Source organism: Verruconis gallopava, assembly GCF_000836295.1.
Source record: "Verruconis gallopava strain CBS 43764 unplaced genomic scaffold supercont1.8, whole genome shotgun sequence".
Lineage (NCBI taxonomy): Eukaryota > Fungi > Ascomycota > Dothideomycetes > Venturiales > Sympoventuriaceae > Verruconis > Verruconis gallopava.
In genome coordinates, this window is record NW_015622144.1 from 399,079 (window position 1) to 423,029 (window position 23,951).

Here is a 23,951-nt window from a genome sequence, read left to right on the forward strand (position 1 = left end):
GACAACGCAAAAACATGCGGTGTAGGGTTGGTGTGTGTAGAGACACGGAGAAAAAGGACTCGATGTCGTGCAGGACATTCGCGTCTGGACGGAAGGAAAGGAAAAAAAAGTCCATTCAATGAGATGGTCGTGGTGTGGATTTTCCTCTTGTATTAGCGCAATTGCTGTACGCTATCTGGTGATTCCGTTTGCCCGCCAGATGAGGTCAGGGGAGGATCCAGTGAAGCGAGCAAAGTAAGAATACATGACTGTGAAGAGCTCTTTCTCGACACACAGAGGGAGAATGAGAGCTAGAAAACGCAACAGTTGTGAAAAGTTCCCTCCGCGAAAAATTAACCAGAACCCTAGACAAAGAAAAAGAATTCTATAGCTGCAAGAGGTATCTTGGAGAAAGCAATTATGTAGCGGCTTGCACCACAGTACCCAGTAAAAACCCGTATGTCTATTATTTCGTTCCCAAATCCAAAGCCCGGCCCAAAAACAAAAGAAAGCTCCGCCGCTCCAGCCCCGGGGGTTAAAAGGGAGAGCGCAGAAAGCTAGGACACGTTTTTTTAAGAATCAAACGCTGACATTTCCCGGCGTGATAAAAAAAAAGGTGCCGACGAGACGACAGGACCCAGAAAACTCCGCGTGATCCAAACCAGGTTATGTTCTGAGTAGATTCATTACAAACGTTCCGAGAGATCGTTGCCAGCAACGGAGCCCGTGGTGGAGGACTGTCCCGAGGAAAAGCCGCTTGGCGCGTTGAGGAGGTCCTGCACGGCAACCTTGGGCACGGCGGGTACGGGTAGCTTGCGCTGCGCGCCCTCGGTCTTGGACATGATGTCCGAGAGACGCATACCTGACGGGGCTGTAGGCACGTAGGGAGGCGAGTGGTCCGTCTGTGGCTCAAGTGGCGCAAGTGCGGGCGCCGGATGGATCGACAAGTTGCGCAGGTGCGGGAGTTGGATGTCGCTCCAGCCGTGTGGGCGGAGGCGCGGCGAATGCGCGGGCGTGGCAAGCGGAGTGTGATCCGGGGTAGGAGAGGTCGAGTCGTGCGAAAAGGTGGGCGAAGGGGGCGCTGTGGAGAAGGGCGAGCTGGGCCGCGATTTCTTGGTCATACGGTGGGCATACTGGTCGTCCTGCTCGTGAGAGTGAGAGCGAGACATGGGCTGCGAGCCCGAGTGCGAGTGAGAGGAGATGGAGTACTGGGCGAGACCGGGCAGTCTCGAGGGGACCTGATACGGGTGGCTGAGGTACTGGTGGTTGTTGGCGGTCCGGCTGAGCTGGGGCAGATTGGGGAAGGAGCGATGCTCCCGCTCAAGCTCGGAAGCAGCGTTCGCGAGAAGATTGACGTTGTCGAGCGGCCGCTGAAGTGCATTGGGACTGCCTCCGGCGCTGCTCAGACCGCTGCGGTTGTACGGTGAGCTGCTGATGCCAGTCTGGAGGTACGGCACGTACGAGTGAGGGGGCGAGACGTTGGGCGAGGTCAGCGAAGAGTTTGGCGCCGAGCGGGAGATGGTCTTGGGTGGAGGTGGCATGTTACCCAAGAGGCCACTCCTGGCCGCCTCCTCGGCCGCGTGGAGGGCGGTAGCATGCTGCTGGGCGGCCTGCTGGCTTTTACCTCGCCTCGAATTGGGATTGTTGTGTATCCTGGAGTGGCGGGTGAGCTCGTCGGACCGGCTGAATCGCTTGGTGCATCCTGGAAACTGGCAGACGTGTGGCTTTTCGCCAGTGTGGGTGCGGATGTGACGGGTCTGGTGCTCGAGACGGTGGAAAGCCTTTGAGCAGATGGGGCACTTGTAAGGTCGAGGAAGATCCTGTCGCTGCTCTGCAGGTTGCGACTGCGCGTCCTGGGCGGCCTGTTGAAGAGCAGGAGTCATGAGGCTAACATTGGCCGTGGCGGCCATGTCGTGGTGCGAGCCTGCGGTAGTCACTGCAGCGGCTGCGGTCGACGACGACGGAGTGGAAGAGTTGACAGGACAGAAAGAATCAGATCGCACGGTGGACAGGGACGGACTGTCGGAAGGTGGACGAGTGGATGAAGATTGTGATGGAGAGTGAGCTGGCGACTGTGAACCAAGGGGAGGGTGCGAGGTGAGCAGGTTGGAAGCAGGTGGAGGAATGGGAGGGAGGGAGTGCATGTGATAATATAGCCCAAGGCTGACGTGGTGGATTTTGTGGAGGAAGATCGATGGGGGGAAGAATTGGGATTTATTCGGCAGGAAGCCAGGAATGATGGGGGGGGGGGAGGGCCAGAGAGAGGGACGACGTGTGGGGGTGTTTCTGAGCACCCAGCGCGTACCACGTCCATCCGGATGCTGGCCCACTGCTGTCACCTCGACGACTGCGAAACTCCACGGCTACGACCTCTGCCCACTCCGTCCACTACCCATCACCGCTGCTGCTGCTGGCTGCTACCAGTGCCGCTGATGCTGCTGCCCGCACTTCCGCCGTCACTCACCACGGCCAGCCTGCCACTGTGAGACCGTCCATGGACAAGCCCGAACCAGGCTTTTTCGCTGCCGTCGCTTTTCCCTTACCCTTATTTTTCTTTCGTTTCGGTCCCGCAGTAGGAAAGCATCTTGCCCAGAGCCGACGTGTTGCGTCGATTGGCTGCCAGCGGCCTTCGCGATATGCCAGCCAAATTCTACAACGTGCTGATAAGACGATCTCGCTCTTCCCCTCTCGCACTCTGCTCTCTGTGTCGCTCTCAGGCACTCGCCTCACGTTCGCCGTGTCTCTCTCACGCCCTCCTCCAGGCGTAAAATAAACGAAAATCCATGCACGCACACAGTACCCCCAATGATCACGGCGCCCGTCGCAAGGAGAAAATTGTTTGATGCGCATGAAAAAAAAACACCCCGGTTTAGCGGAGGCGCGATCTGTACAACTCGAGTCGCTTCATCCGGGCCAGGGTGGGAGTGGCAGAGAAAGGGCAGGAAGCGTCATCCAAGGTTGCAATACCAGTGTAATGAAAGGGGGAAAGAAATAAAAAACCCGAGCAAAATGGCCAGGCCAAAAGTCCAACGAGCAAAAATACCCACAAAACGTGCTCTCCCGGCGAGGTGCGTGCGCTGCTCGAGTGTCGTCGTGCGGCGGGCCCGCCTCGGCACTGAGGCGCACATCTGCCCGAGGCGTCGAGAAAAAAGCGGGAACGGCCAGTTTCGGTACAATTTCACTCTTTTTCATTAACCGCGGACATTATCCGGCCATGCTTGCTGAGCCTCTTCGCCAGATGGATGGCGAGATTTTCAGCTGTCCCCGCCAACCTCGCGCCTCCTTCCCCCCCCTTGGTTGGCGTGGACGGCGAAACACAGCTTCGGCAGCCAAAACGGAACAAAAGGGCAAAAAGAAAAGAAAGATCGCAAGCGGGTGAGCGGTAGGCGGGAGTGGGCGCGCGACGTCACTCGACGCAAGTCATGGAATTACACGAAGGCATCCCCGGCAAATCGAAAAAAAAAACGAATTCTTGTTGGCACCGAGACAACGCAGAGCGTCGGGCGATGTCCGTCGTGTGTCTCTCTTCTGTTCGCTCGCTCTCGTAATCCCAACACGGCGGGACTCTCGCCCTGGGGTGTCATCCACACCTCCCATTCTCGCCTTCTGATGACTCCGCCATGTTTGGCGCAGCTTTATCGTTCAGCTACGTCAAGCGGGCGACTCCGGTTGCAATCGCGAAACGAAATCATGATGCTCGTAGCAATGTCGGGGGTAGTCTTGCTAGCACCATTGACGCTGTTCTTCTCTTACTTTAGTTTCCACCAGTCAGCGTTGGAGCGCCGATCGGCCGCCTTCCAGATAGCGCCCTTATTAGTTCTTTGTGGAGAATCACTCGGCATGGATCTGGCTTTTGGACGATTATATCCGGGGTAGCAGCGAGTGATACCAGCTTCAGCGTTGGCTGTCACTCTGGCGCCGCAAGCACTTGGCTTAGAAGCCCTGTCCGGGATCGCTGACAAACGTCAGCTCGTCGCCGGCCGGAGTGAAAGGAGGATGCCTGTCCGCAAAAGAGGATGTGACACGCGGCCGCGAGCAGATGAGAGAACGAATGTGACACAAGGCAGCAAGAGCACACGTAGGACGCAAAAAGAACATCATGCAGCGCGGAGAAGCGAGTGGAAGGCGCCAGGAAAAAAGCAACAGGCTGAGGATTTTTCAGGCGGGAGCAGCGCAAAACAAATGCGACTCGTCCACTGTCTACGCGCCGCACGGCTATGAGCTGTCATTTGTGATACCGCCTGCTGCCAGCCATACACCTGCGCACCCCCAGATTTCCACAAAAAGCACGCAAAGGAAGGGGGTGGAGGAAAGGAAAGATAAATGAAAAAAAAAAAAAAAAAAACAATACCAATGAAGCAGCACCACCACGCACGAAACGCAAACACGTACGGGGCCAGGAGCGTCTTTGCGTGTGGCTCGTCGCTCGATCTGTGTGGAGATCTCGGGCGGCCCCCCTTATTTCTTGACGGGATTTCTTTTTTCTTCGTTGCTATTCTAGTCGCACGGTGCATACGGGGTTACAAAGCGCAGGTAGGCGAAGCTATGCGTGAGGTCGTACGGACGCATCATCGCCGTCCTGGGGTGGAAAAAGGGGGGGTTGCCAGCCTGGGGTTCGTTTCCAGTCGATGTTACCATCCTTTTGGGTGCAAGAGGTCGGGGTGAAATTGGGAAGTTTGTCGCAAAACAGGCTGCGTGGGGGCACAATCTGGGGCAATGTGTGGCTTTGCGCTTCAGGAAGGGGGACGAGGAAGAGGAAGAGGAAGACGAGGAGAAGTGAGGAGGGCGCCACATAACCGCCCTAATTACGTGCCTCTGCCCTTTGGCTGGCTGCTATCGTTTGCCTGTTGCTTCGCCTTGCTTTGCTTTTGCATTGCTTCGCTGCACGTACGCGCGCACGTTCGCTTGCCTCGCTTGGTCGGTCGGTCGCTCGCTGACGCTGGTGCAGCAGCTGGTGCAGCGCGATGCTGGCGTCTCGACCTGCAATCTAAGCGGCCGATCGCAAGCCGTGTGTAAAAGAGCAACGCGCCAGTGGTCGATCGCCACCAAGTCGCTCTCCAGAACTGACTCTTCAGTCCAGATCGCCGGTCTCTCGACACAGACTCAGGTACGACTCAGTCAACGCGGCCACAACTCCTGCTGCTGCTTCGACTCGGGCTACTGCTCCACTACTGCAACCGGCGGCAAAAACGGTCCAGGGAATTCAATCTCCGGCGGAGGCGACGATAAAGACGCGGGGGCGCTGGAATCGTGCTCACGGGGCTGGCTCCGTGACCGCCTCGATCACGTCAGATCGCGCGACGAGCGAGACAAGAATGCGGGCGCTGCTGCAGTGCAAGGAAGAGAACACCAGTCGCGGGCGGCAGAGGCAGCGGACGTCTGGACGGCGTCCTTTGGTCGGTCGCCGGCTGCGGATGGGCTCAGGCTGCCCGTTTGGGTTGGCGGCGTGGAAGCAAACCTCCCGATTCTAGAACCGGAACGGCCGAGTCGATGGCGAGTCCCACCCCCAGCCTGTGTGCCTGTGGCTGAGGCAAGAGGATGCGTGTACGGTCCGCATGTACTTGAACGTGTGTGTGCGCGTGTGTGCGGGAGTCAGGACGACGGCTGAGTGTTGCCTTGAGCGTGTCTCAAGTCTCCCTCCTGGCCGCACGCCCCCTTCTTCCCTCTCTTTTTGCTGACCATCTCCGCACGCAATCCTGGTGTCGGACGGGACCACTCCCATGAGTCTCCGCGTCTTCTTCTGCGTGTGGGTATTCCGTTCGTGGCCATTCTGTCGCATCGCAAAACACGTTGCCGACCTGCTGCCTGGAACTGTGGGTGCCCAAAGCCTCATCTGTCGGCCAAAGAGCGTCCGTCTCCACCGGCAAAGACTCACCTGCAAGTGGAACGCTCCGTCAATAATCTCCCTTTGCGACATCGCACTTATCGCTCAGCCTAAACACGTGCGCAGATCCTGAATCAGCCGGGTGAAGTCGGCTGCGCTGATGCGAGTCGGTACGTACCAACGTCTCGCGGCTCCACAACCACCACTACGATTCTGCAGTCCTGCTAAGGAAAGCCATCGTTTTCTTTTCAAGCTCCGTTCTGAAATTTTTTCCTTTCTTCTCCCACTACTCCTCCTCCTACTCCTCGTCGCCGCCGCTAGTCATTTCAGGTCACATCGTTTCGGTACCGAGCTGCCGTAAGCCCAGCGTGTGGAGATGCGAGGAGATAAGACCATCACCTCTCTCCATCCATTGCCCGAGGGTACTCCGACCAAGCAAAATCTTAGATTGCTATGGGGCAATTCTGGCTGTGCGTTTCCGAACAGACACTTTTTTTTTCAACGCTTACGGGGCTAAAGGGTCAGCGATAGACATGTGATAATTGTTTTGCCCCTCCCTCCATGTCCCCTTCTTTCCCTTCCATTCCTAAAGACAGCTCGTCTCCGATGTCTTCTTTTGTGACGTGACTCCTCTTGGTTCCGATGGGTCTTTGTTGGGATGCAAAACCAGGAAGGCGACGGAAAGGGGACAAGGAAGAACGCTAAAATTCTCCGACACCAGGTTTGGCATGTTTCCGGCCGCAGCTGGCGTCGTCTCGTCGACTTCCCCCAACAGGAAACACTTCTTCTGGGCCTGGTCTGGTGATATCATCGTCTCGTAAAGGGCCCCCTTTCTCGAACTGACTCAAACGGCTACCCCACACCCGTGTCACGTCAGTTTGGCGGGCAGTCTAGATTAGATTCACAGGCAAATGGTCGCCGTACCCAAGGCGAGAACAAACGCGGTACGTCTACGTTTATCCGGAGAGCAGTGATCAGAAGGCGACCGCCATGGCTCGCTCTTCTTTCATGGCTGGGCTAGGATCAATGCGGGCCAGGGTATAGCGTGCACTATCTTCCTCTGGCCCGAAGCTCGCGACCTTACATATGGCTGGAGACATTGTGCTGCAGCCGCTATCGTGCGCAATCTTAAAGAGGATGAGCCTGGTTCAACGTCACAGGTCTCGACCTGCGAGTCGTCCCTCGAGAAACAACACCGGCTTCATTTCCACCTTGAGCAGCTATTAACAAATGCTACTGTCACATGCAAGATGTATGTTACATGTCCGCATGCCCGTGATTCCAGCTGTTTCGCTATACAAACCACCTCAAAAAAAAACGAGATGGGTGTCTGCCAATGATCGAGGATGACCGGGCCGCGTGGTGGTCGCACACATGTGACGCCAGCTTGTGCGCGAGTGAGAAGAATACATCATCGCCGTCAGCAGCTAGTAGCTTCTCGCCAACAAAAAAAAAATTCTTGGGGGCTAATCGTATGGACTCGACACAGCCTTTGGTCTCTGTCCCTTTAGTTTTGGGACGGCTTCCTATTATTCTCTCCTCACCTTGCCATGCCAAGTTCTATCCGCCAATTTGCTGGGCTGCAGCAAGCATCCGATCGATTTCGCATCGGCGGAGACTAGGGAATTCAGGAACACGTTTTGGTTCTCGCTCTTTGCAGGCGCCTCTTTTTTCTTCTACCCCACACATTCCGCACCGAGGATCTAGGGTGGCGCACGCCAATGGTTGTCATTGCAGGACCCTTTTTCCTCACGGCCTCTGCTCCGTGTGAGATCTTGCCAAACCCATCATCCTTCAAGCCGTGAAATCAGAACCGATCTCTAGCGTCAGGCTGCTGTCTCTCTCTCGCTCTCTCCCCCCTCTGATTATCCCCGCACGCAGTCGAGGCCCAGCTGGACGAGCTGCTACACCCGCGCTATCTAGTTCGGACTGCTCTGCTCCGCTAGTCTGTGCCCGGTATTAGGTCCGAGGCGCAACCAAGAACAATAATTGAGAACGATGACGGAACGGATCTGGCAGCGTGCGGGCGCCGCTCCCTTTTTTAAAAGCCACGTCCGACCGTAACCCGCCTCGTTACGGGGCCCGCCGGCATCGTCTGCTACCACCACTGAACGGCCGTATCCGCAGCCAGACTCTTCGCCCACGTGAGGAAGAGAGAGAGAGACAGCGCGGCCTTCTGTCCGGCGGGCTCATGGATGTAACTTTGGGCAAACCATACAACAGAAACGATCATACCTAAAGCACTTTTGTTGGGCATCATCTAAGCAAATTACCGCCTCGACAACGGGCGGTCAAGTCCCCAAAAGAGAAGAAAAAAAAATTTTTTTTTTCCTTTGAGAGAGAAAATTTCTTTCCTTCAACATCATCATTATTTTCTTCTTCTTCTTTTTCTTCGAAGAGGCGGTAAGATGAAAACGGTTTTTTTTTGTTGCAATCGTCATGGCGCGCTAAAATTGGACGATGAGGCAATCTTGGGGGAGGCTTTTGATAAGCGAATTCTCTGCTCTCTCTCTCTCCTTCTCTTTGGCGTGACGGTGATGTAGCATTGCTCGTGTTCCATTCTCCTTTTTCTTAATGCCCCCCCGTTCTCCACGTTTTGCTTATCAGCAACCTACCGCGTTACGCGCAGGCTCTCGTCCTTTTTTGCGGCATCGTCATCCTCCCGCAAATCAACAGATATAGAAACGGGGCTTTTGCTGCTGGAGTTGTGTTTTTTTTTTTAGGGGTTTTTACAACACGGCTTTCCATGATCATTTGGGCCCTTTTACTCTCTTGGTGCCAGAAAGGAAACAAACACCAGGGTTTCTAAAAGGCTTCCCTGGGAACGAAGACCCACGCTACTGCCGTTATTCTGGGGCGGGCAGCTCAGCGTGGTGGTTGCTTTTTTTTTTTGTTCTTCGTCTTTTCGTTGTTCTAGTTCTTCTTCAGCCTACTTAAGGGGCGATAAAAGGGTCCTCCGTTTGAGCCCAGATTTTTCCTTTGAATCTGTTGTACGTGCCGTAAAGGTTCCTTTGCAGAGCATGGCTCTGGCAAAGTTATGAAACGGGAACCATGATGACCAAGGCAGGCTGTATGTCAATATTGACGTGATGGCTCACGCCGCGTTGGGGTGGGCAGGAGGCCCATCAACGCCAGATTCTAATGTGGGTGGCGCAGACGACATACATCTGCATACCCAATGACAACGTGGATAAACCACCAAACACGACGCTGAAGATGATACGTGATCGCAGACGATTCTGTTGCAACATGCCGAGCCGTCTCAGGAGCGCGATAGTAGCGTTTCCGCGCTCTCGAGACCTCGCTACAGATGGAGAGAGAGGCACAAGAAAGGGTGCGCAAAGATTGTATAATAGAGGTTATCCAACTCTGATTGGCGAAGTGGAGCTTTCTGGGAGAGTTGTTTTTTTTTTCTTTTTTTTTTCCAGATTCAGTCATTATTTCGGCACACAGTGCTTAAAAGACACACCATCGCTGCCGTTTAGAATGAATAGTACTATACCTTCAAGAGCTCGTGAATTCAGCATATCTTTACGCTGTAGCAATGGTTTTTCCTCGACCATTGGGTTTCTTGGTATTAACATTCTTCAATTTCATCCTATACTGCCCAACGAGAACGATAGCTCGCTATCTCAATTTATACACGCATGGCTTGAGAACCTTCGCTTCGTCGACTTCCCCGCCTGTCTCCAGAAACTTCTTCCCTTTTGGTTTCCACGTTGATCCTTCTGCTCCTTTGGACACATTCTTTCCTTTTGTTGGCTGTGCCGCCTTTAAAAATCGCATCTTCACAAACATCTTGTTGCTCTTATCCACTTGGAACTCCTCGTCCAGCACAAATCCTCGACTTGCGAGAACATGGACAAATGCTCGTACGTCCGTCTCGTCGTCATCGTCTGCTTCGACTTTGACGCCGTCAACCTCTGCCGCGAGGGTCTCGTCCTCATGCTTGCGAACTTCGTCTTCGCGACGCTTTTCTGCTTCGCTCATCCGCGAACGCGGCTTCTTCTTCTTGTTGCCGACAGAGTGGTCGACTACTTTGCCAGCGCCCGATTTCTTCCCCACATGACCAAATCGACTTTTTATTTCCGCTACCCAAAGCTCTCCCTTCCAATGCAGGACGCGGTATGCCTCGTCAATAAAATCCGGCCAGTTTGTGCCCATGAGGGCAAGGCAAAAAATGGAAACGTTGACGCTACCATTCGGGAGAGGGAGATGGGCTATGTCTGCACGGGTGACGAGCGGAGATTGGCTGTGCAGGTCGTAGCTTAGAATCTTTATATTGAGCTTGTCCTGCGACTTCTGCAATTCGGTCGCTAGCTTTGCGTCGCCGCATCCCAGATCCGCAATTGTGCATACGCCCTGGCTTCTTGGGAGCGGTCTCCCGTCTTTGTTCGACCCCTTCTGGCCAGACTTTACTGCCCCTCGCCGTTTGATGTCCGAAATATACCCATCTACTGGGTTTTCGGGCCACACTTCAACCTGTCGTCGGAAGCCTGAATGGTACTCCTCGAACGTCTTGGGCTCATTCTTAAACATCTCCAGTGCCTCGGTTGATGCTGTTGTGTAGAGCTTTTCGTTCAAGTATCTGAAGCGCGCAGAGGCTAGTTTCGATTGCATAGATGCTTGCAGCGGTGTCAAGGCCGGAGTAGCTGTTGAAGTCGCCGTAAGTTTGGGATCATTGGTCGTATTCGCAGACAGAGATTTGGAGCTTTGAGTAACTTCTTGACGGTTGTCGGCTCCAGCTGAATGTTCCTTCCCCATCGCAGCCTCTTTTGCCTTCTTCTCCTTCCTTCGAGCCTTTTTATCTCTTTTCTCACTCGAGTGCGCTTGATCAAGCCTTTCTTCGGCACCAACTTTCACATCCTCCTTTTCTGACTGTCTATTATTCTTCTCTTTGGCTTTGGATATATCTGCCTTCTCAGGGATGTCTCTGTCCGGATCCTGGGTCAGGATCTTTCCTTTGAGTGCAGCCTTCTCCTTTCCCTTCTCTTTCTTCTTCTTCTTCTTCTCTGCCTTCACTCCAGTCGGCCCCGTAGTTTCATTGATTCTCTCAGACGAAATATCGCTTTTACCATCCTTATCTGTCCTCTTCTCGGGCTTCAATTTCTTGCTCTTCAAGTCCTCAGCGTCACCTTGATTCCGCTTGCGCTTCTTTGATGCCTCTTCATTTGACTTTGTAGCTCGAATAGTAGGTAGCGCGGGGATCTTCACCGGTTCCGTTTGAGTCTTTAACGGTGCAGTAATAGACCAACCTGGCACGGAGAACATCTCGCAAGGCGTTGTCGTGCAGAATTGGTGTTGTGTTGTTCGGTTTGCTGCGGGGAAATATTTTTTTCTGGCATTGACAAGCTCTACGCGGAGCTAAAATAGTCCGACGCTTGAGCTCATCATCACCTGAGGCTGAAATTCAGCCTCGCAAATATGGCCGTTATCTTCACAAGTTTTCTTCATTCATACTTTTCAGGGTATGCTACATAGTAGACTACAACTTTCCCTAAATGAATTCGTCGTTTGGTACCGAAATCTAATCAAACTTGGCCCAAACAAGCTCATATGCCAATCCAAGCGTCAATTTCGCGTGCTGCAACATATGGTCGAAGCTCAGATACTCGATTTTATCCTCAGTGGTGTGAATCTTACTATCAGAGTACTTGAAATCGCTTTCGATGACGAATGCGCTGGGGTAGCCAGCCTTACTAGCGCTTGCGTGGTCACTGCAAGCGTATCCACATTTTGTCTCGATGTACGGAATGTCGCAGTACGCAGTGATAACCTTTTTGATAAATTCTGTGAGCCCCGGATCGACGAAGTCAGTAATCACGCCAACGGACTCGGGTTCCCCTGCGTCAAGCGTCTTCTGGATGTACCCAGTCATGTCCTGCTGAAGCATAGCCTTGATATCACGGCCGGATTTTTCGTAGGCGCTGAAAATGGCTTGACTTCCAAGCAAGCCACCTTCTTCGGCAGAGTACCAGTGGAACTCGATCGTGTTGGGGGCTTTCCCCGCGATGGTGTCTTTGTCCGTGAGGAGCACCCGGAGGGCTTCGAAGATCGTCACCGTGCCACTGCCATCGTCATCTGCACCAGGGGCAGCAAGGAGCGAGGGTAGGAATAGGTTTATCGAGTCTTGATGCGCGCCGATGACAACGGTCTTGTTGCTCCTGCCAGGTATAGTGGCGATGATGGAGTTCTGCCCCCACGGATGGTGGAAAGGCTTGACGGTTGCGCCGTACTCGGCAGCACCTGATGCGTTCACAATCTCTGCCACGCGGCTAAGAAGCCATGCCGATGACTGTGCGCCGTAGGATGATTTGTAATATCGTGTGTGAAAGCTGGTGAAGGTCTCCAGGTTCTCTCTCATATTCTTCTTGTCTAGTTTCTTGAGCAGCGGAGAGATGGCCTTCGCATGGCGGACGGAGGATGGGTATTGGACTTCTTTCTTGCTCTTCACAGTCATGCCCAGGTCCTGGGTGTCCGAAATGTCCATGAAGTTGATGCCGTTCTAGGAATTGGGATTAGCGCACTCCATGGTAGAGACGTCAAGCCATGAAGGGCCTGTAACACACTCTTCTCAGATCCCACTTCTCCTCCTCAGTGATCCATCTTGTTTCACCTGGAGAAAGCTCAATCAAGAACTTTTCTTCGTCTACGAGAGGAGCCTGCTGCAGATGCTGGGGCACAGTCGCAAGAGCGGACGTAGCTGCGCCCAAAGCAAAGAGCGCGGAGAACCTCATTGTTCCCACTCAATGTAGAGAAACTGAAGAAGATATGGTAAAGTAACGAGAGTTTGTCTGTTATTTGCTTGCCGTCCTCTGTATTTTGACGAGTTGTCAAGCTTGCAGCGTAGTAAGCCCGCGAGCTGAGCTTGGAACATCCTGACGACTGCGGCGCTGCCTAAACTTAGCTCGTTACCGGGGACGATGGCGCAGAAGCGGCAAAGCGAAACATGGGACCAGCGCTGCTCCGCTCGCAAGGTCATCTGCATCAGAAAAGTCCTCCTGATGAGGTGGGCTCAGTATCAAAAAAACTGTTTCTTCAACTGCACGTGCTACCGGGATACTTTCGAACACCTGCTTTTATCCTATCTATCTGGGGGTTCGGAGAGGCAGTTGGAACAAATGACGCCTCAAAGTCTCGCAAGCTTGAACACAATACTGAACAACGGACGAGTGCTCCTTCGTACAGTTTCGCCTGGAACAGAGTCTTAAAGCGCTACACAGACAGATACACTCTGTGCAGCTTGCAGAAATGCACAAGGAACAAGGGTATTGCATATGTGCAGCGCAGCTTCGGAAACGGAATGCCAACACTGACGTTTAACTCAAAATGCGAGCATTATTATCTAGTTGTGGTATAGTCAAAGATGAAGTAAGCACCAGCTTTATCTCAAGGACTGCCGCTTTAGGGGCCCCATTCGTGCTCAGCGTACGGTCAAGCTATGCAGAAGTTGTTAAAAGGAGCTCTTGGAAACCTTTACTAGACGCATAGCGGGTTGACTCAGGCGTACTAGCCAGCTCAAACTGTAGACCATGCTGCATCCATATAAGTTTTATGCGAAGATAGTCCATGGCGACATGGATAAATAAACCTAGGATTTCTCTCGTCCTTGCTGAGCTCATCTTCATCGTCTGACTTTCTCTCTGGAGTCTCTATCTTTTGCTCGATACTTCTACGGTAGATAAGAGTACAAATCCAGGATTTGTTTTGAACAACTGAGATTCAATCCATTTCAACCTGGACTACTATGGCAGTTACAGACCTTACCTGGGGCACTACCCAAGCATTAGGGCAAGTGTTTTCTGTTCTGTTCCATCACACGAGGTTAATTATTTACTGAAGCGTTTTCATTGCATTCACGTCTGTCGCTGTGTGGTCAAGCATTCCTTTGACCTTGCGACTATTTGTGACGTTCAAACGCTTCCGAGGGCTATACTTTTGGGCTATACTTGTCACAACCTGGTAGTAAGTGGTAAAATAACAGAGATCTTGCGCGAAATATTGACACGTTTTGAAGGGTTTATTCTAATGTACCACAACGGATTGAGCTCTGCTGGCGAGCCTAAGAGGATTCACATGAAGGAGTCTTCCCCTTAACCACTTGAGCAAAGACAATGGTAGCTTATATATGGTTACTTAAAGCTAACTACATCAAGGGGCCTTACAATTCGTGCTATAGCCGAGATGCTTCATTATCTGGTCTCAGGGACTCCATGGCTCGTTGTGCAACTAATGGCCCAAGGAGGTTGGATGTGCATGGTCACTGGCTTTGGGCTAACACTGTATTCGCGCTTAAACCTAATTCTCGAGACTCGGAGATGGATACTGTACATCATCATTTTCAATACCACCATCATGGAACCATTCATGGCGGCTCTTTCCATAGGAATGGCAGCATTGTCGGCGAAAAAAGATTTGGCCGGGAAAGCTCGTTGGAATGATGTTTTTCATCCAATGGAGCGAATCACCATCCTCTCTCTTTTTGCTCAAGAAACTTTGATCTCGTTCATATACATATGGTCTACGTATCAGTATCTCAAAGCCCGATTCGGACTCGAGAATCCCAGAACCACGACTCGAACCATGATTCTCCTCTTCCTCGTTCAGATTGTTGTGTTGGTCTTGGATATCGCTATCATAGTCATCGATTTTCTCGGCTACAATACCTTGAAGTTGTTCCTGAACTCCTGGGTGTACGCATTCAAACTGGAGCTCGAATTCATCGTGCTGAATCAGCTTGTTGAAATTTCAAAGCTGGGAGTCCCAGGTATCAAGTCTGCATCGAAAGCCATCAAAGACTTTTGTGTAAGAGATGCGACAGAAAAAGAGGAAATACCACATTTCGTTACCGTCTTTAACGTGGATAGTATTTCAGCGTTAAAGCACCCAAACGCTGACCTGGAGACTGTGGAAGTTTTTAAGGCTCACCAAAACAGCTGTAAGGACTGTAGCGAAACTGAGTTGTCGAAACTTTCTCATTGAAATTGTGATTCTCTACGTTAACATCACATGAATCTAATTTGTTTTCTGGAGACTCAGCATTTACAGAATTTCGAGTTTAGATTCGACATCCCCGTTGATTTGACTTAAAAATTGTTGTCAAATGGGGTATCTCTTCAAACATTCAGCTTGATGTATGCGTCATGCAGAAAATTCACCATTTGAATAATGGAATATTTGCTCTGCTCTTCTTTTAATACTCGCACAAGACTCTGAAAAAGAACTTGAATCTGTCTTTCTGTATATTTAGAAGCATGGACCTTTGGGAAAGCTAAGGCTATGCTCAAATTTTCTCACGAAACGTTACACTAGAGTTCAAGTTACCTTTCCTATGATTATTTCCACACAGCTTTCTCTCAGCATCGCGGCGTTTTTTTTTTTTTTTTTTTTTTTTTTTTTTTAATTTTGTTCTTACGGTTTTACATTTGTTTGCTTGAATACTTCGCATTATTTTTTTTAGCTGATTCAATTCAAAAGACCTTATTGGCATTCTTCAAAACTCAAATGCAAGCATGATACGCTTAGGTAGAGTGACAGATATTCTACTTAATTGCTTGCTCTCCATCTCTCGAATTCCTTTCGAACCTCATCAGCAAATGCGTCATCCGTTAACACTTTCCAAGCAGTTGCAGCCATCCCTTTTGCTGCATTGATGGTGCGTTGATACGCTTCCTCTGTCCCGGCAGCAGCAGTGAATTCTTTAGTATGGTTGGCAGCACCACCGTCTACTGGAATGCTATAGATTGGATGAATACCAGGGCAAACCTGCGTTACGTTGCCCTGGTCTGTAGAGTACGAACCTTTCGGCGGCTGACTTTCCAGAATATCGCATGAAGTATCAAATGGAAGCTGTGGAGAAGATAGTTCTAGCATATAGTCGGAATAGGCTGCGCAAAGGGTTCGGTTTGGGATCAGTTCAGCATAGTTGTTTGTTCTTGCTCTCGATTAGTTCTTAAATCCCAACGAACAGGTACGTACGGCGGGTGGAACGACTTACTCTTCGAAATTTAATCGGCATCCTGTCGCCACAGCTGCGCCCTCAAAGCATTGCATCACCCTTTTTTGTAATTCTTTTGTTTCCTTTAGTGTGTCTCTGCGGACATTATATTCCATTTGTGATCGGGACGGAATGACATTTGGCTTCTCGCCTCCTTCCAGAATAATCCCATGGATTCTCTGCGAAGGGCGACACTGTTGCCTTAGCATTGAAATTCCATTATATGCAAGAACTGCAGCATCTAGAGCATTGATCCCTTCATGAGGCGCGGCAGCAGCATGTGCCGGCTTTCCAGAAAACGTTGCCCGAAACTTGGCGCTAGCAACACAAGAACCATAAGCGATACCGGCGATGTTTTTCAACTGAGGAGGGAACATGGCACCAGACATGGGATGTGCCATGAGACAAGCGTCAACACCATGATATGCTCCTCGATCAATAAGTTTTATCTTGCCGCCTCCTCCTTCTTCAGCCGGTGTGCCTAGCACACGTACTCTACCAGCAACATGTTGGTTTTGTTTCATCACACCAACAACACCCAGAAAGGCGGCAAGTGAGCAGGTAGCTATTAAGTTGTGCCCACAAGCGTGCCCGATCTCGGGAAGCGCATCGTACTCAACATTGAAGACGACAAGGCGGCCACCACGACCGAAGGTAGCCTCGAATGATGTTTCTAGACCATAAGCATGAGGTGTCACCTCAATACCTTTGGACTTCAAGAGAGCAACAATATTATCGTGAGCCTGCAGAACGACGTCAGTATTTTTGTCGCTGTCTTCAAGAAGTCAATTTCACCAGAAACTCTTTGTAGCCCAGCTCAGGGTTGCTGTGAATCTACGTGGCTGTTAGGCAGGACTTGTCCGTAAGTTTGCTTATAGACGTATCGACCTTATGATTGATATCACGTAAATCTTTGTCCGATTCACGGATAGAGTCGACAATTACTTGCTGCATGATGGCCAAGGAGCTTTCAATTCAAAGGGCAACAGAGGGCGGGAGTTAAATTTGAGATTATTCGCAGGATCTAAGATACTATTTTGCCTGCGCATTAAACACGGTTGACCCCGCCTGTGATCCCGCCTGTGATCGTCATGATTCTCTAATGGAAAGCGAAACCATTCGTGACTTCAAAGTACGCTTCCGATTGGTCAGAACTGGCGACCGTAGTGAGGGCTGCCGTGCTTCTCCTTATTCACGGTTTTCAAGTTTCTGCGCGAGACGTCAACAAATCATTCAACCGGAGAACGATTCAATGAAGGAATGATGCCGACCTACGAAATTGTACTTAGTGGAGGCGTAGTTATTCTTGAGTTTAATCTTGCATAAATGTCACAAGGTTCTATCATGGAGTTTTGCACATTGAATCCACTTTTAAGCTAAGCATTCGTAATCTCTTGGGCGGCAGCAGTACTCGCAAGAATCATATTCAGATCCAATAAAGAGAATTTTAGACTGGTATTGACTAGTCCCTAATTTTAGCCATACAAAGAGTCTACGCTTCAAGTGCTTGTTGCTGTAAAGGATCCAATCCCTATATATGGGGCCATCTGTTTCAATTCCAGTCAAGAAAAGCGGCCATTGCAATTTATCACGAAGCTCGTTACTGCCTAAAGAGAACGTCCTCTGAAAAATGGCAAGCAAGTTTCGAAGTGAGTTTCGGATGTCAGCAGGTGTCTCCATTGCGGGGTCCAAGATTGACCATCGAAAGTGATGTATTCTCAATGTGTGGAAGAGAAAAATATCGTAGTCTGCATTAATGAGTATTTGCGTCCGAGGCATTGTTGTCACTGCAGAGTGTCGGAAAACGGAAGAATATTGATAAAGCGATCATCAGTGCTGTTATTGGCACAGAAATATCCGATTACCTTTTCCAGAAAGACAAGCTTCTGTTCTACGCATGAATTTAGCTGCATAGGCTCCAATTCGCGATGGAGACCACTAATATCTTGCCAAAGAGTAGTCGAAATCTAGAAGAACTCAAGCACCGTATCATTTTGGCTATCATCAAGCGTTTGAAAACGAGGATACAGCGAGCTCCAGTGGTCGCCTAGGGTATTACGAGATGCATCATAGTTCTCTTTGATGATGTCTTGTTTCGTCAAATACCTTGCAAGTCAGCCCTCGCTGCCTTGAAAGCTAAATTTTACATCTTCGTCAAGAATCCACACAATCAAAAGGACGGGCAAGCTGCGACTTGAGCTTCGAATACCCAAATTTCTTGAGTGAGGAAATAAGGACATATCGTTGGTGCGGTATTCCACTAGGTCACTATCTGCGACATACTTCATCACCATGGAACTGAGCTCTATTGCAGGCTATACTAAGAAGATCATCATTAGTGGCTTCCTATTCCTAATATTTTATGTAGGAAAAATTTTAGTAAAACATCGTAAAAATTATTTTTAATCTATAGTCTATTTAAAATTGAAGGGACCATAATGTCTCTTAATTTATAAAAAAAAATATTCAATATTATCCCAATTTTACAATGTATAATATTAAATCTATATTTAAGGTTCTCACATATTATGATCTTGTAATAGTACATCGGCTGGGAGAATAAGCGGCGTGAGCATGCTGGAGACAAAATTATTAAAATAAAACGTAACTCCGAGGCTGTAGACGCAGTTTCTGAGCTACCATCATTATTTTGTCTTGGTGAAATGGACTGGGAGTAGATCGTGATTCGTTACATCTTGTAGTCCCATGGCAACATTGAGCAATGGAGGTTGTCTAATATACAGTCTATTACTGTCATACACATTCAGGACACATGAGCACAACGACTGAACCAACAAATTTGGAGAAATTTCTGGCGGAAGATAGATTCATTGAAGGATTGAGAACGTTCTATTGGTGTTTGATTAAAGGCTTTAATTCAAAATCGAGTTCCCAGAAAATAGTCTTCCGCAATGTTGATGGCGCAAGCGTTCAAAACTCACAAGTTGAACTCCTTGTGTTGACCTCTGTGCAATTGACCGTGTCTTTGTACACAAGGCATTCATTTTACTGAAGACCAAAGTATCAAAGAATAATTCAAATTGTAGCTGCTTCTCAGTATATTTGTTAAAGCTTATGCGTTCTGGGCTGTTACATGCTCTGCTTAAGCTTTAAAAGTCTAGGGATTAATCTGATCGCATTGGCAGAATATATGTCCTTCCGTATATCATCGGCCATGGGATACTTCTCCAGTTCGTCACGAAAAGCTGAATATGCTGGTAATGGTGCATATGGGTAATCGCTCTTTGATTAGCGCTGTTAGTTGAATGCGCAATATAATAATCGCGACATGAATGAGAATGCTCGAAGAATATTTCACATACCCCGTATAAAATGTGGTCGTGAGGTACCATTGCCAGTAGCATATCTAACACATGTTTGGAAGATGAGAGTGCTAGGTCGTAGTAGAAGCTGCGCAAATCTGCTATCGCCCGATCATATGTTGTACCCAGCGTGACCGAGGCTGCTGTATCGGGAACCTGTTTCAACGGAGTTATAACTCGACTAATGAGGTATGGGAGGGTGCCACCGGCATGAGAAAGTATGACCGTGGTTTTTGGAAATTTTTGTCGGGTGCCCATTAAGATCATATCCATGGCGGCCCGAGTCGTTTCGTGGGGATAATCAATCATGGGCTGTGGCATTTTTGCATTTATTCTGTTCGTATCGACGGGTGAGGAAGGATGGACAAACACGACAGCTTCGCGGCGATTTAATTCAGCCCAGATTGGCTGAAGTAAAGGGTGGCCAAGATAAACATTGCCTTCACCGTATTTGGTGAAGAGAGTTACACCGTCGGCGTGCAGAACATCAATCGCGTACTTAATCTCCGCCAAAGCTGCTTCGGTGTCAAGAAGACTTGGCAAACTCGCAAAAAATCCAAATCTTTCAGGGCATTCATTCCGCAAGGAAGCGCCGTATTCATTAAGTCTCCTGGCGAGATCGTAGGAATTCTGTCCCTTCAAAATACATGCACCGGGTGCTGTTACCGACAAAATTGCTGTCTGGACTCCAAGCCGTTCCATAATCTCCTTCGAATGCTCCTTCGACCAATTTGGAGTTGCCCATCCGCTGGGATCTCCTATCAATTTGCTTGATTAGTGTTAAGCTCTAAATCCGTTGACGCCGAACAGATACCTCCCGCATCTTCCACGGCTATCCTTTTGTTAGCAAGAAGGCTTTTATAAGGCGAAAGAGCATGTTTAATTTCTCATGTACCTTTGGCATAGAAATCAGGCACGTAATGGTGATGAGTATCAACTTTAAGAAGAGCTGGTTGTGCTGTCTTTTTCAGAACCATCTGCTGAAGCGCTGAAGAACTAATTGCTGAAAGCCTATTCATGATCTTAAGCCACCAGTGTCTCCTATATTGAGTTATCTTGAAACAAGATTGGAATAAAGTGATATGAGAACCTCATTTCATCCATTTTGATTTTGGGGAGCAGTCGCTCTGCTCTTATGTGGATGGGATTTGCGGATTACGCGATTACTCCGCCCATCTTTGCACCCAATCGGCATCTAGTGCCTTGGAAATTTCCATAGCCATTTGGCCAGAGCTTGCATTGGACTTCTCAACGATCTCGATAATGTTTCGAACCTCGGTTCGTGGGCAAACGAGCTACAATGATGCGAATACCGTGTATGGATCGAAGAGTTCTCGTTGATAACACCGGAGCTTACCCGGCTGTCCGGGACGGTTCCGGACCATGCCCCCGGAACTTTTCCATATGTTCTTCGTCTGCGTCAGTCTCAATTCGAATCGCTTCCGACATCAGACCTAAATCAAAATCTTCTAGTTACTTTTTCTGTACTCTTTGACAAATTTTGATGGTTACCTTGGCACCTTCTACTCTCTGGGCGCTCAATCTATGGATTCTTCACATACTGCTCTATAGGTCAGCATTCATTTCCGAGCAAACACCTCTTAGGCATGTCAATGTCTGCTGAAGTGCCTCTTGATTGTCAAGCTAGATCTGTAGCAAAGAGGAGAAAGGTCAGCCTAGCTTGCGAATCCTGCCGCAATCGCAAGTCCAGATGCGACGGGATCAAGCCGCAATGCCAAAATTGCGCCCAGCGGTGCGAACGGTGCGTGTACAGGCTGCCAAATCCACATTTCGCCGAGACGAATGAGTACATCGAATCTCTCGTGACTAAGATTGGGGAACTCGAAGGAGAGATCCGACATTCGCGGGATGCATCCAGAAGGGCATACCCCACAGAGTTTCCAGGCCAGAATTATCTCGAAGACTACGCTGCAAATCAAGAGTCTGCTCAAAATTCTGATAGTAATACACACAGTGAAGAGGCTCTTGTATTTGCTGCTGTCAATGATCAGCCAAATTCCGAATCGGCCCCCACACGAACAGTACTTGTTGACAGCTCCAGTCCTGTCGATGGAATGGGAGGTAACAACATTTGCTCAGAGTCGTTAAATACGGGCGAGAAATTTTATGGAATCTCTTCATCAATGTCCTTTGTGAAGCTGTTTTACAACATGACCTCCCGCAATTCTCATTCTTCGGCCTCTGCTCAGTTCAATCCGAAAGGAGAAAGAACTCAGCTTGACGAAACTCAGACTACTAATTCTGCATCTCAAGCTTCACTTGAAATCTTTGCTTTATTGCCCAGAGCAATAGCGGACCATCTACTGGACATATACTGGAATAAAGTTTACCATGTCTACCCATACATACATCGAGCCACCTTTATGGCTGCATATGAGCAGCTTTGGGCTCCTGCGTCGGCCCACAAGCCACCAAATTGCCCGCGACTTGGATTGGGGGGTTCTGAGAGTTGTGGGTTCTCGTCATCAGTTTTTCATTGCGCCCTCAATGCAATGATGGTGCTAGGTGTTCAATTTTCCGATCTGCCCCTTGCCCAAAAGACTAAACTTTCACTCAGCTTGACAGAGAGGGCAAAAAGCCAATTTGACCTGGAGATGTTTGAGGATGGCAATATTTATGTTATTCAAACTCTTCTCTTGTTGGCTCAGGTATTCCAATTCACAACCTATCCAACAAGATGTTGGAGCGCCATTGGTGCTGCGTGTCGTTTGGCCCAAGGTTTAGGTCTTCATCTTGCTGAAGACAGACTAAAAGACAGTTTCGAACCTGTCGAGATAGAATTGAGAAAAAGGATTTGGCACAGCTGTTCAATTTTGGATCTGATTGTCAGTATAACACTGGGCCGGCCAGCCTTGTTGCGTCACGGCTCAACTGTCGCATTGCCAGCTGCTATCGATGACGAATATCTAGACAAGAACGTTCCACAGCCTCCGGGTCAGATTTCCACGATCACCTTTTTTGTCCAGGCTGCTAAATTGTACACAACTCTCGGCAAAATATTTTCTAAGGTTTACGGTGAAAACGAGACCGAAAAGCCAGATCTTCAGCGATGTCTTGGAAGCATTGATCAACTTATCGAACTGGACGCAGAGCTATCTGAATTTGCCGAAGAAGTACCAGATGCTCTGAGCTGGACAAAAGAAAGTACAGAAGTTCGACAACGTTCTACCCAACTGGCGCAGCAATCAAACATTCTTCGTGCAAGATATCTTCACCTGCGCATCTTGCTCTACCGGCCATGTTTTACTCACTTTTGTAGGTCATATACCTCAAAGAAAGTAAAAAGTTCTTCAAAACGGAATCGACAACTTGGATCAGAAGTCATACCTCTTGAGACGTCAATTGCGCAGTGCTGTGCTGTGAATTGTTTGCGAAGTGCGGTCGACCTCGTTGACCTTACTGAGCACTACGCTGCAACTACTGAGTACGGAGCCTGGTGGTATAGCATGTATTACATCAGGACAGCAGCGCTTGTTATTCTACTGGCTGATACTTGTGCACCATTACGAGACTCCGTTGGTGCATCAACTTTGGCTTCATCATGGCAAAAGTGCCGAATATCATTATTGCACAGGTTACCACAGGTCACATTAGTTCAAAATTGCTTGCAGACACTAGAAAAAATGTATGAGCGCGTTCTCAAAATCCGGGCAGTTTACGGTCAGGCCAGCTTTGGGCTCGTCGATGAGATCACCTCATATCATGATAATGCACCGGTTTTTCGACGCGCAGAACATGGTTCTATGCAAGAAAATCAAGCTCAAACGTCATTTGGCAACTTCAGACTTGAAGAAGATTACATCCAAACCGAAGATTATGTCTGGAATCTTTTCACTGAAAATGAATTTAACATTGCCGTAGACGATCACGCCATGACATAACTCAGAGATGTATGTAATTCATTAAGTCTCCCATCTAAATTCATAAAAAAAATATGGATTTGATTCAAAATTATCACATCGAGACTGTTAGCGGTACTTTGAAACGTTGTTCATCTGCAACCCGATCACGATCACCATCAACATGAATGCGATATGGAGAGCTTCTCGTGCCAATGAGACCCGTTTCTCCACCTCTTAATTTGGCCGGATCACAACAGTGACCTTAATTTTTAATCTAAACCAAAAAAATTTAAAATAAATTCAAATCTTTACAGTATCAACCCCCTCTAAGTTGTAGAATCTATCCAAAACCAAAAATTTACTCGTGAATATGGATAGCTCGTGGTACTCCACTCTGATCCTTTCCTCTAGCGTTCCATCACACCCTGAGCTCCAGACTGTCGATTCCAAATCTTTTTGATCTGAGTCGTGTAAATCTTTTCGTCTTCGGATTTAATCTTAACCTGAGTAGCATCTCCACGTTTACCTATTTGAAGTTCCCGCGAAGCGAAGTTGACAGTATTTTCTGAGACCATTGCGGAAGTGTGTCCAGCAATTGCATTTTATCCAAGAATAATAGTAAAAAAAAAAATACTAGTAATTCCATTCAAAACTATGCAATTGTACGCCTCCGGACTATTGTCATGAGCACAATGCTCGATTAGTGTGTTGCCTCCATGTCCAGCAATCGTCACCAGGTCGACAAACGCGTTTGCACGAAAACCGTTCGACAGAACAATGGCGTCTGCTTTGATAGTTCCATCGTACAAGCGGATACCGTATTCCAAAATATTTCTTGCAGAACTCATAATGAGATTGAAAGTTGGGGAATTGGTGCGCTAAAGGTAGTCACAGTCAAATTTTATCCGCTTGCAGCCAACATCAAAAGTTGGGTATCAATAGGTTGTGTTATTATTGCGGCGCTG

General features: G+C 49.1%; 9 protein-coding genes across 11 annotated transcripts; 3 read left to right on the top strand and 6 right to left on the bottom strand.

Annotated features, from left to right (window-relative positions):
• Positions 1–117: 117 nt before the first annotated feature.
• Positions 118–2,197, bottom strand: PV09_03142. Of its 2 annotated transcripts, XM_016356302.1 has the most exons (2): positions 1,441–2,197; positions 118–1,389 (listed from the first exon to the last, which is right to left on the bottom strand). In XM_016356302.1, the coding sequence occupies exons 1-2, from the start codon at positions 2,121–2,123 to the stop codon at positions 666–668; spliced, it is 1,407 nt and encodes a 468-aa protein (XP_016215825.1). In that variant the 5' UTR covers positions 2,124–2,197; the 3' UTR covers positions 118–665. The 2 variants fall into 2 exon arrangements, with proteins under 2 accessions (XP_016215825.1, XP_016215824.1); XM_016356301.1 differs by having other exon boundaries at positions 118–2,197.
• Positions 2,198–5,574: 3,377 nt separating this feature from the next.
• PV09_03143 lies at positions 5,575–8,114 on the top strand. 2 transcript variants are annotated; one of them, XM_016356303.1, is made up of 2 exons: positions 5,575–6,273; positions 6,323–8,114. In XM_016356303.1, exon 2 carries the CDS (start codon positions 7,140–7,142, stop codon positions 7,572–7,574), a length of 435 nt encoding a protein of 144 aa, XP_016215826.1. In that variant the 5' UTR covers positions 5,575–6,273; positions 6,323–7,139; the 3' UTR covers positions 7,575–8,114. The 2 variants fall into 2 exon arrangements, with proteins under 2 accessions (XP_016215826.1, XP_016215827.1); XM_016356304.1 differs by having other exon boundaries at positions 6,335–8,114.
• Positions 8,115–9,381: 1,267 nt separating this feature from the next.
• Positions 9,382–11,187, bottom strand: PV09_03144 (uncharacterized protein). The gene has a single exon (XM_016356305.1). The coding sequence runs from the start codon at positions 11,072–11,074 to the stop codon at positions 9,431–9,433; it is 1,644 nt and encodes a 547-aa protein (XP_016215828.1). The 5' UTR covers positions 11,075–11,187; the 3' UTR covers positions 9,382–9,430.
• A 24-nt stretch (positions 11,188–11,211) lies between these two features.
• Positions 11,212–12,660, bottom strand: PV09_03145 (leucine aminopeptidase 1). The gene is made up of 2 exons (XM_016356306.1): positions 12,373–12,660; positions 11,212–12,308 (listed from the first exon to the last, which is right to left on the bottom strand). Exons 1-2 carry the CDS (start codon positions 12,538–12,540, stop codon positions 11,331–11,333), a joined length of 1,146 nt encoding a protein of 381 aa, XP_016215829.1. The 5' UTR covers positions 12,541–12,660; the 3' UTR covers positions 11,212–11,330.
• A 1,327-nt stretch (positions 12,661–13,987) lies between these two features.
• Positions 13,988–14,785, top strand: PV09_03146 (uncharacterized protein; the record flags this gene model as incomplete). Its single annotated transcript, XM_016356307.1, has 1 exon — positions 13,988–14,785. One exon carries the CDS (start codon positions 13,988–13,990, stop codon positions 14,783–14,785), a length of 798 nt encoding a protein of 265 aa, XP_016215830.1.
• A 431-nt stretch (positions 14,786–15,216) lies between these two features.
• On the bottom strand, positions 15,217–16,754 carry PV09_03147 (uncharacterized protein; the record flags this gene model as incomplete). The annotated part of the gene is made up of 4 exons (XM_016356308.1): positions 15,217–15,737; positions 15,801–16,543; positions 16,596–16,634; positions 16,689–16,754. 4 exons carry the CDS (start codon positions 16,752–16,754, stop codon positions 15,350–15,352), a joined length of 1,236 nt encoding a protein of 411 aa, XP_016215831.1. The 3' UTR covers positions 15,217–15,349.
• A 2,014-nt stretch (positions 16,755–18,768) lies between these two features.
• PV09_03148 (uncharacterized protein) lies at positions 18,769–20,312 on the bottom strand. Its single transcript, XM_016356309.1, has 4 exons — positions 20,019–20,312; positions 19,938–19,955; positions 19,124–19,881; positions 18,769–19,043 (listed from the first exon to the last, which is right to left on the bottom strand). The coding sequence occupies exons 1-4, from the start codon at positions 20,140–20,142 to the stop codon at positions 18,891–18,893; spliced, it is 1,053 nt and encodes a 350-aa protein (XP_016215832.1). The 5' UTR covers positions 20,143–20,312; the 3' UTR covers positions 18,769–18,890.
• A 418-nt stretch (positions 20,313–20,730) lies between these two features.
• Positions 20,731–23,025, top strand: PV09_03149 (uncharacterized protein; the record flags this gene model as incomplete). The annotated part of the gene is made up of 1 exon (XM_016356310.1): positions 20,731–23,025. The coding sequence occupies one exon, from the start codon at positions 20,731–20,733 to the stop codon at positions 23,023–23,025; it is 2,295 nt and encodes a 764-aa protein (XP_016215833.1).
• A 73-nt stretch (positions 23,026–23,098) lies between these two features.
• On the bottom strand, positions 23,099–23,561 carry PV09_03150 (uncharacterized protein; the record flags this gene model as incomplete). Its single annotated transcript, XM_016356311.1, has 2 exons — positions 23,099–23,247; positions 23,411–23,561. The coding sequence occupies 2 exons, from the start codon at positions 23,559–23,561 to the stop codon at positions 23,099–23,101; spliced, it is 300 nt and encodes a 99-aa protein (XP_016215834.1).
• Positions 23,562–23,951: the final 390 nt, after the last annotated feature.

Bases quoted from the DNA above. Each gene is read 5' to 3' on its own strand.
- PV09_03145 (XM_016356306.1), bottom strand. From the start codon at position 12,540: ATGAGGTTCTCCGCGCTCTTTGCTTTGGGCGCAGCTACGTCCGCTCTT. The intron at 12,309-12,372 runs GTGTGTTACAGG...CCCAATTCCTAG, and splicing joins AGAAGTGGGATCTGAGAAGA to AACGGCATCAACTTCATGGA.
- PV09_03142 (XM_016356301.1), bottom strand. From the start codon at position 2,123: ATGCACTCCCTCCCTCCCATTCCTCCACCTGCTTCCAACCTGCTCACC.
- PV09_03144 (XM_016356305.1), bottom strand. From the start codon at position 11,074: ATGTTCTCCGTGCCAGGTTGGTCTATTACTGCACCGTTAAAGACTCAA.
- PV09_03143 (XM_016356303.1), top strand. From the start codon at position 7,140: ATGATCGAGGATGACCGGGCCGCGTGGTGGTCGCACACATGTGACGCC.
- PV09_03148 (XM_016356309.1), bottom strand. From the start codon at position 20,142: ATGAATAGGCTTTCAGCAATTAGTTCTTCAGCGCTTCAGCAGATGGTT. The intron at 19,044-19,123 runs GTATGTGAAATA...CGCTAATCAAAG, and splicing joins ACGACCACATTTTATACGGG to AGCGATTACCCATATGCACC.